At 39.9% G+C, this 13809-nt stretch overlaps 1 protein-coding gene across 3 annotated transcripts in view; it reads right to left on the reverse strand.

Annotated features, from left to right (window-relative positions):
• Positions 1 to 1942: 1942 nt before the first annotated feature.
• LOC118367133 (polypeptide N-acetylgalactosaminyltransferase 13-like) overlaps positions 1943 to 13809 on the reverse strand; it is a 55435-nt gene continuing 43568 nt past the window's right edge. For 2 of the 3 annotated variants that reach the window (XM_035750211.2, XM_035750209.2), the window contains one exon: positions 3551 to 3685. Coding sequence is in view for 1 of the 3 variants with exons in the window: in XM_035750210.2 (XP_035606103.1) it covers positions 3545 to 3685 (141 nt within the window). In the remaining 2 variants the exon portion in view is untranslated. Of the gene's footprint in view, positions 3686 to 13809 lie in introns of all 3 variants that reach the window. The other variant, XM_035750210.2, reaches the window with a different exon arrangement.

A 13809-nucleotide genomic window follows, 5' to 3' on the forward strand; every position in this document is an offset into this window, starting at 1 on the left:
ATGATATGTTATTATGAACCGGGCAAATGATATGTTATTATGAACCGGGCAAATGATATGTTATTATGAACCGGGCAAATGATATGTTATTATGAACCGGGCAAATGATATGTTATTATGAACCGTGCAAATGATATGTTATTATGAACCGGGCAAATTATATGTTATTATGAACCGGGCAAATGATATGTTATTATGAACCGGGCAAATGATATGTTATTATGAACCGGGCAAATGATATGTTATTATGAACCGGGCAAATGATATGTTATTATGAACCAGGCAAATGATATGTTATTATGAACCGGGCAAATGATATGTTATTATGAACGGGCGTGCAAATGATATGTTATTATAAACCGTTGCAAATGATATGTTATTATGAACCGTGCAAATGATATGTTATTATGAACCGGGCAAATGATATGTTATTATGAACCGGGCAAATGATATGTTATTATGAACCGGGCAAATGATATGTTATTATGAACCGGGAAAATGATATGTTATTATGAACCGTGCAAATTATGTTATTATGAACCGTGCAAATGATATGTTATTATGAACCGGGCAAATGATATGTTATTATGAACCGGGCAAATGATATGTTATTATGAACCGGGCAAATTAAATTATATGTTATTATGAACCGTGCAAATGATATGTTATTATGAACCGGGCAAATGATATGTTATTATGAACCGGGCAAATTATATGTTATTATGAACCGGGCAAATTATATGTTATTATGAACCGGGCAAATGATATGTTATTATGAACCGGGCAAATGATATGTTATTATGAACCGGGCAAATGATATGTTATTATGAACCGGGCAAATGATATGTTATTATGAACCGGGCAAATGATATGTTATTATGAACCGGGCAAATGATATGTTATTATGAACCGGGCAAATGATATGTTATTATGAACCGGGCAAATTATATGTTATTATGAACCGGGCAAATGATATGTTATTATGAACCGGGCAAATGATATGTTATTATGAACCGTGCAAATGATATGTTATTATGAACCGGGCAAATGATATGTTATTATGAACCGCGCAAATGATATGTTATTATGAACCGGCAAATGATATGTTATTATGAACCGTGCAAATGATATGTTATTATGAACCGGGCAAATGATATGTTATTATGAACCGGGCAAATGATATGTTATTATGAACCGGGCAAATGATATGTTATTATGAACCGGGCAAATGATATGTTATTATGAACCGGGCAAATGATATGTTATTATGAACGTGCAAATGATATGTTATTATGAACCGCGCAAATGATATGTTATTATGAACCGCGCAAATGATATGTTATTATGAACCGTGCAAATGATATGTTATTATGAACCGGGCAAATGATATGTTATTATGAACCGGGCAAATGATATGTTATTATGAACCGGGCAAATGATATGTTATTATGAACCGTGCAAATGATATGTTATTATGAACCGTGCAAATGATATGTTATGGACCGGGCAAATGATATGTTATTATGGGCAAATGATATGTTATTATGAACCGGGCAAATTATATGTTATTATGAACCGGGCAAATGATATGTTATTATGAACCGCGCAAATGATATGTTATTATGAACCGTGCAAATGATATGTTATTATGAACCGTGCAAATGATATGTTATTATGAACCGGGCAAATGATATGTTATTATGAACCGGGCAAATGATATGTTATTATGAACCGGGCAAATGATATGTTATTATGAACCGGGCAAATGATATGTTATTATGAACCGGGCAAATGATATGTTATTATGAACCGGGCAAATTATATGTTATTATGAACCGCGCAAATGATATGTTATTATGAACCGCGCAAATGATATGTTATTATGAACCGTGCAAATGATATGTTATTATGAACCGTGCAAATGATATGTTATTATTGCAAATGATATGTTATTATGAACCGGGCAAATGATATGTTATTATGAACCGGGCAAATGATATGTTATTATGAACCGGGCAAATTATATGTTATTATGAACCGGGCAAATGATATGTTATTATGAACCGGGCAAATGATATGTTATTATGAACCGCGCAAATGATATGTTATTATGAACCGCACAAATGATATGTTATTATGAACCGTGCAAATGATATGTTATTATGAACCGTGCAAATGATATGTTATTATGGACCGGGCAAATGATATGTTATTATGAACCGGGCAAATGATATGTTATTATGAACCGGGCAAATGATATGTTATTATGAACCGGGCAAATGATATGTTATTATGAACCGTGCAAATGATAAGTCAACTATTGTAATGAAAGTGATGGACATAATGTATAAAGTAGAATAAGGGAACCTTCAAGTAGACAAACGTATCCAAAATAAACGATACATTCAATAATCCAATGTTTGGGGAGCGGACCGTGCTACAGTGCAGTAGAAACAATTTCAACAAACAACTGCATTCTGTGGCAACTAGTCCGGTTGACTTTGAGGCAAAGCTTGTCAAGATTTTTTTCCTTTCTCTTACATTCCTTGACCCATTCAATAATTGACTATTTCTCTTAAGGCATACCGTATCAATCCAAGTAACTTTGGCCTCAGATATACAGTTGTGTTTTGAAACAGTGTTATGACATATCTATTTCCTGTAATATACAAAGGAACAGTGCAAACCTTTATGCCATTGAGCATTGAAGCAAAAAGCTGTGCCGAAATTACATTTATAATGCAAATTGGATAATGGTAAATTAGATTTGACAGATATATGCCTCCATGCACGAGTTCTGTATGACCTCTAATGTTTTGCGTTTTGTCATGTACCCATCAACAACAGCAACCCTTACCCTTCACCCTCAGATGTACACGTGGCTCCAACATAGCTGTGAATTGGGGGTGTACAATGTCCGAACCGAATCATCTCTTTTCAGGGCTACACTTTAAACACACACTTGTGTTCAGAGCCAGAGTACATAGTCTGCGAGACCCCACGGACGTACAAATGGTGTCCTGCTATCGGTGCTGCTGCTGTACAAAAGTCGGGAACCTCTGAACGCACACACACGACCAGGTTTGAGAGCCATCTGACATATACGGTACCGTCAGTGCGATAGTCACTCTGACTCCAGCTTCCTCCATATGTAAAAGTGTGAGTCACCGTCACCTCAGACCCGTTCATATGAGTCAACCATACAGATATTGTCTGGCTGAGAGTGTGCACGCCAGCCTCTTGCCAGCCACTGTGTGTAATATTGATTGAATGAGGGGATCGGAATCGCAGATAACGCCCTCGCCGAGCCTCCGGAGCCCCGTGGGAAAAAAAAACACACAAAAAAACCCTGCTTACCTGCCTGCTTCTTCCCCACCTGCGAGTGTTGAAGGAGGCAGGAGCATGTGCATGATTTAAAAAAAATACCTGGTGGAGCGAGGCAAAGGTAGTGGCCAGCGGGAGCGAAGTGGGTCGGTGGTTCAGGTGGGGGCGAAACTGGCCAGGGTGGTGGTGAGTGAAGGTGGAGGTCCTGCTCCACGTCAGATCAGAGCGTCAGTGTCATGTTGCGGAGGAACCACTGCTGGGAGCGGCTGCCTGTGCAGTCTCTCAGGGTGGGCACCATCTTGTCCTCCTCAGTAGGCATGTCCAGACACTGGTTACTGTTGACGTGCAGCAGGGTCAGCCGCTGGCGAGAGAGGCGCAGGCAGACAGAGGCAGAAACACACACACACACACACACACACACACACACACACACACACACACACACACACACACACACACACACACACACACACACACACACACACACACACACACACACACACACACACACACACACACCAAGGTTGAATGAGCATTATGCACTGAACACATAGGCTGGGTTCTTGGCCTCTGCTCCACCTTGCAGCCAGAAAGATGGTTACTGGGAAGATTAGAGATACTTCAAAATAAATGTCCTCCACCCGCTAATACCAATTTTGCAGTATATTTTCCAGCAGGTTGTATGTGGATTACATTTCATTTACAGAAACATCATCATTGGGTATTGAAATTATGCTGATTTATGTTGCACTAAATAAGTCTTTCTACATTCATTTTGTGCTAAAAATCAAGGCTCTTGAATGAATCTCTGGACTCTTTTACCTCAAGAGGATTCGTTTTGTAGAAATCAATCTTTTGAGTGTCGATAATCTTTTGAGTGTTTCCTCGTGTCGATACTTAAGCCCCAAGACTAACGGCAAGGAGAGGTAACATAAAATGTCTTAATTAACCAGTTATGGCCACTTGCTCTCTCTTTGTCAGAGGTACTGTACTTTGCCATTTTATACCTCCTTCACCAGTCACTGCTCTAGTCAAAATGGCCATACAGAGCAGAGAAGGGGTAGACTCCAATTCCTGCCATTTGGCCATGTTTCACTTCTGAGGAAATAAAATGACACATTTCCAACCGATAGCGTTAGCTGTATTGTGTCAGAACAGGTATCCATGCAATGAATCTCCAGCTCAACCCACTTGGGGTTTGAGGTCTGGTCAAAAGTAGTGCACTATACATGGACACGGGTGCCATTTGGGACACATCCCTGGTCTGTTAGAGGTAATATGATACAGCTCTGTGTGTGTGTTGGGACACCAGTCATCACCCAGAGCCATTGTAGAAGTACAGTACAGTACATCATTTTTTACATACAACTGGTGACGAGACACATCGCTCAACCGGCAACATGTCCCGCCTGACTTACTGTACAGTAGAGGAGGAATCAGATGGGCTTGAAAGTTGAAAGTAATAGAGGATGTGGGGTTCAGAGTACAACGTTTTATATCGTCAGGTCCATAATTATTGGCACCCTTGATACAGATGATCAAAAAACACTGTATAAAATGAATAATACAAATACTGGGCTATATTGTATGCGCCAACAACCAAAAAATGGGAACATTATTTTATACTAATGCAATTGCAGAGAGAAATATATATATATATATATATTTTAACAAGTGACAATAATGCAAAATAAATCAGATGTACAGATTTTTGCCCCCCCCCCCAAATACTCTAGCACTGAGCCTTTATCTAAAAATGTTTCATGAGATTGGATTCCTCCATACACAAATCCTTCCAAATCCTTGATATCCTTTGTCTGCTCTTATGGACTGACATCTTCAATTCAAACCACAGGTTTTCAATGCTGTTCATGTCTGGAGATTGCAAAATGTTAATTTTGCATCATTGAACAATTTCTTTGTGGATTTTGATTAGTGCTTGGGGTTATTGTCTTGCTGGAAGATCCACTTGCGGCCAAATGTCAGCCTCCTGGCAGAGGCAACCAGGTTTTTGGCTAAAATGTCCTGGTACTTCGTAAAGTTCATGATGCCGTTGACCTTAACAAATGGCCCCAGGACAAGTGCACGCAGAAATAGCCACGTAACATCAAAAATCCACCACCATATTTTACCGTAGGTATGAGGTATCTTTCTGCATAAGCTTTCGTTTTTCAACGCCAAACCCACCACTGGTGTGTGTGTGGCCAAAGAGCTCTAATTTCACGTAACCTGACCATTGCACCGGTTCCAATCCAAGTCCCAATGCCAATTATCAAACTCCAATAGTGTTTAATATCATATTTTTGTGATGACTTCTACTTCTTGATCAATTCATATTGTGATATTCATGAACTGTATTTGGATGAACTAACAGTCCTCTAAAACAAAATGATTCAGGGAGTTGGTTTAGCATTTAAGCTTAAGCACTGCGTTGGCATCATAGTTTGACAGAATGCTAGAATCCATATTCTCCAGCCCTATTGTTTATGGGTTAGATGAAATGCAATGAGTTTCCTTCTAGGGAGCTTTTCCTGTCCACTGTGTTCACACCTCTTGCTTTGCTTGCTCTATGGGGTCTAGACCAGGTAACTGTAAAGGACTGTGTGACAACTCCTGATATTAAAAGGGCTTTGTGAAATCTTTTGATTGATTAGTTGATCGATTGATTTTCCTGTAGCATAACTGAGAGACATATGCATTGTTACCCTCAAGTTAAAAGGGAAATCATTAGCAGCCTAATTGGGAATAATTGCAACTAACATTGGCCACTTGATTGTCGCCAGCTGATCTCCCGTTAAAACATCAATAGTCGCTAAAATGTACCGCTCCACAGTGTAGATGTCAGGGTTATATTTTAGTTCTGATTGCAACCAGAGAGAAATAGGCACAGTTGTTTACACCGCCCAAAATCGGTCCATGAAATAACCACAAAGCGAGGAATTTTTGTATGGAAGTCAATGAGTGTCAAATTTGGTCAACAAAAAGTGGAATTGCTAATTTGCTACTTGAGGCTTATTTGATCGAAATAGAAGTTTCGTAATGGTTTGTTAAGTAGTTACGAATGCAATGATTGTCACTGTTTTAATATGGTGAAGGAGAGTCGGACCAAACTGCAGCGTGTTGATTGCGATCCATGTTTATTTAAACAAACGTAAAACACGACTAAACACAAACACTACAAAATCAATAAACTAAACGAAAACCGAAAACAGCCTATACATGTGTCAACTAACATCAAACAAGGACATCAAGACAATCACCCACAATACAACCAAAGAATATGGCTGCCTAAATATGGCTCCCAATCAGAGACAACGATAAACACCTGCCTCTGATTGAGAACCACTTCAGACAGCCATAGACTCTCCTAGAACACCCCACTAAGCTACAATCCCACTAAGCTACACACCACATACAAAAACCCATGTCACACCCTGGCCTGACCAAATACATGAAGAAAAACACAAAATACTTCGACCAGGGCGTGACAATTATAAGTGGATAGCATGTGTCATTTCGGCAACTTTGGGGGAAAAAATACTTTATATCGGAGTTGTACTTATCGTTCACTCACGTATCTGCCCTCTCATTGGCTGGAAGAGTCCCACCTGATCACAACTCCTCCCGCCTGCCTTCCATCTTTGAGGAAATACATTTCCATTGTTAGAGCGGTCACTCGACTATATTGTCAAAATAATAGAAAATATTTGTTGCAACCAACATCTTAAAAACTATTTCACCCTCTGTTGGGTATTATCATCGGAACAATTTGATCTTGCCAGGCGCTATTCAATCTATCGCTGAAGCTTTACAGATTGTGCATAGACGCAGGAACATTGCCTTTAAATTTCAATCACGAATTAACGCTGAACTTCCATGATATGGATTGAATAGAGCCCTAAGGGCTATTTATCTATTTAATAATCATTCTGTAAAACTGAAATAAAGTATTTCATTTCCTTGTTTACCACACAATATTTTCTATGGCAATGTGGCCTACCCTAGAACATATAAAAATATGCCTATCCGATTTATCGGGTACAGGACAGAACTTATCAACTCTGGTATGCTCCCATGGTGATTTTAATCAGATGCACAGGGGGGTTGTGGTCAGGTCAGATCACCTTAAGGGAGAAATAAAAGTTTATGCCCGTATCACTTAGTGTCCTGCCTAGCAGTAAAGAAAAAATGTTTGTACAGGTGGGTAGGAGGAGACTCAGCCTATGGTTAAATATGAGTGCTTGTGTGAAAATGTTTTTTTGTCTGAATGCAGCTGTATCGAAGCTTTCATAAGGTCCGTTGAGTGTTTTACTTTGAGAATTAGAACCTAACACCTTCTTTGTGAGACATTGGAACATCTCCCTGGTCTTTGCGGTTGACTCTTTGTTTGAAATTCACTGTTTGACTGAGGGACCTTACAGGGTTCAATTCTCGGGCCAACTCTTTTCTCTGTATATATCAATGATGTTGCTCTTGCTGCGGGCGATTCCCTGATCCACCTCTACGCAGACGACACCATTCTATATACTTCCGGCCCGTCCTTGGACACTGTGCTATCTAAGCTCCAAACGAGCTTCAATGCCATACAACACTCCTTCCGTGGCCTCCAACTGCTCTTAAACGCTAGTAAAACCAAATGCATGCTTTTCAACCGTTCGCTGCCTGCACCCGCACGCTTGACTAGCATCACCACCCTGGATGGTTCCGACCTTGAATATGTGGACATCTATAAGTACCTAGGTGTCTGGCTAGACTGTAATCTCTCCTTCCAGACTCATATCAAACATCTTCAATCGAAAATCAAATCTAGTCTGCTTTCTATTCCGCAACAAAGCCTCCTTCACTCACGCCGCCAAACTTACCCTAGTAAAACTGACTATCCTACAGATCCTCGACTTCGGCGATGTCATCTACAAAATAGCTTCCAACACTCTACTCAGCAAACTGGATGCAGTTTATCACAGTGCCATCCGTTTTGTCACTAAAGCACCTTATACCACCCACCACTGCGACCTGTATGCTCTAGTCGGCTGGCCCTCGCTACATATTTGTCGCCAGACTCACTGGCTCCAGATCATCTACAAGTCCATGCTAGGTAAAGCTCCGCCTTATCTCAGTTCACTGGTCACGATGGCAACACCCACCCGTAGCACTCGCTCCAGCAGGTGTATCTCACTGATCATCCCTAAAGCCAACACCTCATTTGGCCGCCTTTCGTTCCAGTTCTCTGCTGCCTGTGACTGGAACGAATTGCAAAAATCGCTGAAGTTGGAGACTTTTATCTCCCTCACCGACTTCAAACATCTGCTATCTGAGCAGCTAACCGATCGCTGCAGCTGTACATTGTCTATCGGTAAATAGCCCACCCATTTTTACCTACCTCATCCCCATACTGTTTATATTTATTTACTTTTCTGCTCTTTTGCACACCAATATCTCTACCTGTACATGACCATCTGATCATTTATCACTCCAGTGTTAATCTGCTAAATTGTAATTATTCGCCTACCTCCTTATGCCTTTTGCACACATTGTATATAGACTCTCTTTTTTTCTACTGTGTTATTGACTTGTTAATTGTTTACTCCATGTGTAACTCTGTGTTGTCTGTTCACAGTGCTATGCTTTATCTTGGCCAGGTCGCAGTTGCAAATTAGAATTTGTTCTCAACTAGCCTACCTGGTTAAATAAAGGTGAAAAAATACAAGATTATTGTACTGTATATGTGGGGTACAGAGATGAGGTAGTCATTCATAAATCACATTAAATATTATTATTGCACACAGAGTAAGTCCATGCAACTTATTATGTGACTTGTTAACACCTGTATTTATTTAGGATTGCCATAACAAAGGGGTTGAATACATATTGACTCTAGACATTTCAGCTTTCATTTTTAATTAATGTAAAAAAATAAAAAACATTATCGAAAAACATAATTCCACTTTGACATTATGGGGTTTTGATTGTAGGCCAGTGAACCCCAAAAAATCTCAATTTAACCCATTTTAATTCAGGCTGTACAACATCATTTGTAAAAGTCAAGGGGTGTGAATACTTTCTGAAGGCACATACAGTTGAAGTCGGAAGTTTACATAGACTTACGTTAGAGTCATTAAAACTTGTTTTTCAACCATTCCACAAATTTCTTGTTAACAAACTAGTTTTGGCAAGTCGGTTAGGACATCTCTTTGTGCATGACACAAGTAATTTTTCCAACAATTGTTTACAGACAGATTATTTCACTTATAATTCACTGTATCACAATTCCAGTGCGCCAGAAGTTAAATAGAGTAAGTTGACTGTGCCTTTAAACAGCTTGGAAAATTCCAGAAAATGATGTCATGGCTTTAGAAGCTTCTGATAGGCTAATTGACATCATTTGAGTCTCAAACGCAGTGCCTCTTTGCTTGACATCATGGGAAAATCAGAAGAAATCAGACAAGACCTCAGAAAATAATTTGTAGACTTTCACAAGTCTAGTTCCTCATTGGGAGCAATTTCCAAATGCCTGAAGGTACCCCCTGAAGGTAAACACCATGGGACTATGCAGCCATCATACTGCTCAGGAAGGAGACGCGCCCTGTCTCCTAGAGATGAACGTACTTTGGTGCGAAAAGTGCAAATCAATCCCAGAACAACAGCAAAGGACCTTGTGAAGATGCTGGAGGAAACAGGTACATAAGTATCTGCATCCACAGTAAAACAAGTCCTATATCGACAAAACCTGAAAGGCCACTGAGCAAGGAAGAAGCCACTGCTTCATCCCAACCGTGAAGCACGGGGGGGGACAACATCATGTTGTGGGGGTACTTTGCTGCAGGAGGGACTGGTGTACTTCACAAAATAGATGGCATCATGAGGAAAGAAAATTATGTGGATATTTTGAAGCAACATCTCAAGACATCAGTAAGGAAGTTAAAGCTTGGTCGTAATGGGTCTTCCAAATGGACAATGACTCCAAGCATACTTACAAAGTTGTGGCAAAATCGAGGTATTGGAGTGGCCATCACAAAGCCCTGACCTCAATCCTATAGAAAATTTGTGGGCAAAACTGAAAAAGCAGGTGCGAGCAAAGAGGCCTACAAACCTGACTCAGTTACTCAAGCTCTGTCAGGAGGAATGGGCCAAAATTCATCCAACTTATTGTCGGAAGCTTGTGGAAGGCTACCCGAAACGTTTGAACCAAATTAAACAATTTAAAGGCAATGCTACCCAAATACTAATTGAGTGCATGTATAATTCTGACCCACTGGGAATGTGATCAAAGAAATAAATCATTCTCTCTACTATTATTCTGCCATTTCATATTCTTAAAAGAAAGTGGTGATCCTAACTGACCTAAGACAGAGATTTTTACTAGGATTACATTTTTTTTTTACTGAGTTTCAATGTATTTGACAAAGGTGTATGTAAACTTCAAGGGTTTTTCTTTATTTTTACTATTTTCAAACGTTGTAGAATAATAGTGAATCCATCAAAACTATGAAATAGCACACATGGAATCATGTAGTAACCAAAGGAAGTTTAAAAAATATATATATTTTATATTTGAGATTCTTCAAAGTAGCCACCCTTTGCCTTGATGACAGCTTTGCACATTCTTGACATTCTCTCAACCAGCTTCATGAGGTAGTCACCTGGAATGCAATTTCAATTGACATGTGTGTGATGTTAATTTGTGGAATTTCTTTCCTTCTTAATGCGTTTGAGCCAATCAGTTGTGTCGTGACAAGTTAATTAAGGGTGGTGAACAGAGAATAGTATTTTACTGCAGAGTGAAGGAAAATCAGCCAAAGAGTGCTCAGCATATGTGGGAACTCTTTCAAGACTATTGCAAAAACATTCCTCATGAAGCTGGTTGAGAGTATGCCAAGAGTGTGCAAAGCTGTAATCAAGGCAAAGGGCGGCAACCTTGAAGAATGTAAAATACAACATAGTTTTGGATTTGTTTAACACTTTTTTGGTTACTACATGATTCCATATGTGTTATTTTATAGTTTTGACGTCTTTATTATTATTCTACAATGTAGAAAATAGTAAAAAATAAAGAAAACCCTTGAATGAGTAGGTGTGTCCAAACAAAATGCACATACATACATACATAGTTTATTTCCTAATCACACTGGACTCCAAATCTATCGGCATATCAATCACTCTAATCTTAATTCCAACCCTCAGATGTCCACAGACTAACCAATCTTTCCCCAGTGCAGTACACTACCATTTGACTATTTCCTTTTGCAATATATCCTTCTATTTTACTGTGATGTCTTACGCGGGGTTTTGAACTGGTTTTGAACTGGTTTCAAAATGATATTTCAACTGTCTATCACACATTTCTGCAATCCAGATTACTTTCATTTACAATGTGCTAAAAGCTGATCTTCAATTACTTTATCGTCAGTCAAATCGTTGTAGTATGTCACATTCTGCTATTTATCTGTTATGTGTTTGGATTTTGTTGTTCCTGATAGGATGGTTTCTTCATTGGGGTGGAAAAATGACAATTTCCCACACCTTTACCACTGTCGAGTATTAAGACGGCTTGACACCGTAACAGCGTCAGATCAGCTGGTTTACTAGTTTTAATCCGCTGCTGTTTCATTGCAACCAGGGTTATTTTTTTAGCTCGGAGCACGATGTAATCTCCCTTTAGCAGCGTGTTACGAAATCCGGCGGTAACCTGCTGGTAACCCACAGGTGCAATGTCTTTGTTGCAAGTTTTTTTTTTAGACCCACTGAATCAAAAAATGTCAAACGGTCCACATACTGTAGCTGAATATATTGACTTTGCAGCAATTATTGTCTTTGACTTTCATGCAATGATTATTCCGAAGTTATAGAGGACGTTTCCAGTTCTGTATTCAGCCTTTTATGTTTTGAATGGGTAGGACAGACCCAGATGGTTTGTTTTTGGGTCGTGAGGTAAAAACCTCAATAAACTCTACCTGCATACAGAGCACCATCACACACACGGGCCATCACACACACGGGCCATCACACACACACTCTCCACTATCTTTCTCTTTGTTCTCTCTGTGTTTCGTAAAAATGACTTCACTGGAGAGGAGATGGACCGGGCATTACAGTAAAAACCACTTAGGCAGGTTTTGGTGCACTTAACAGTCAAAGGTTTACAAATATATATATTAATAATACAATGTTCTGCTTTTTGTTTTCAATGAATAAAACATATTCATGTATTGATGTTCTCAAAAACCATACCTGTTCAAATACTATTACGTTATCAAACCAGAATTGTAATATCTGCCATTATAGTCCTGTACCTGACGGTAAGGTCTGAACCTTCACTACACTAAAGCTTATTTATTAATCATAAGGACATGGCCAGGGCAATGATAGAGGTGCTATTTCTGCCATCACTGCAAGATCCCACCATTCCGCAGTGCAGAGAAGAAGATAGAACAGAGGAAAACCAATCCATATTTAATGAAAATATTAGAAATGTGGGGGATGATTCCTCTGCTCATAATTATTTAATTGCTCCTCAGTGGCAATAAAAAAGTCCCATTACAGCTGAGGCAGTCCCAGCGAGTGGCTCATGAGCCCTGTGCTGTGTGTGTGCACAGCTGAGACCTGCTAATTAAATGAAGATGGTTTCTAGGAGTCGGCCCAGAGCGAAGAACATTTATCCGCTATGTCCTTCACAAGGAAGAGTCGACGACCGGACTCGCTGACAGATGCAGGATCTCTTAAAATGTGTGTTTGTGCTGACACTGACTACGCTTAAAAACAGAGCCTGGCATGTCAAAAAATCAACACCGTACCAACAGATTTAATGGACATTTGTTTCGTGGCATTTTGCCATTTGAGGGAGCAGGCGACGATCAGATAGGAAACGGTGTGTGAATCCCAAATGGCATCTTACTCCCTTTATAGTGCTCTACTTTTGACCAGGGCCTGATAGAGCTTCGGTCAAAAGTAGTGCACTATAAAAGTAGGATGGCATTTGGATGGCATTTGAGGTGGTGGTCGCAATATTGTTTGTTCAGGGAGTGTCTTGCAGTGTTACTCTGAAGGACGGCGAACACCGTTAGGAGCAGAACAGGGAATAAGGCCGTCTGACAGCAGGCTTGCTCCGCCACCGTCCCTTTTACAAAGAGCAATAACCCTGAACGCAACTCACCCAATTGAATCAGCGGCAGTCTGAAAAGGAAAGCACACTGCCATGAATATGGCAGACACAGACTGTTTAACAAGCAAATAAACTCCCAATGAATTACAGAGGCACTGGAAAGAGGTAACCAAGGCTAAAGTTACGGGAATGACAAACAGAAAGTACATATATTAAACAGAAGACTGTAGTTTCTTCCAGCGAGCGTCCAGGCTAGATTTAGAATATTGATAGGTCAAATGGAAATGAGGAGTGGTGATTGAAATGCAGTCCTCAGACAATGAGAGCATGCTGCAAGCTGAACACAGCTGTTATGGCGTGTGTTCAAAAGGCAGCCCCCACGTTCC

Source organism: Oncorhynchus keta, chromosome 34, assembly GCF_023373465.1.
Source record: "Oncorhynchus keta strain PuntledgeMale-10-30-2019 chromosome 34, Oket_V2, whole genome shotgun sequence".
Taxonomy (NCBI): domain Eukaryota; kingdom Metazoa; phylum Chordata; class Actinopteri; order Salmoniformes; family Salmonidae; genus Oncorhynchus; species Oncorhynchus keta.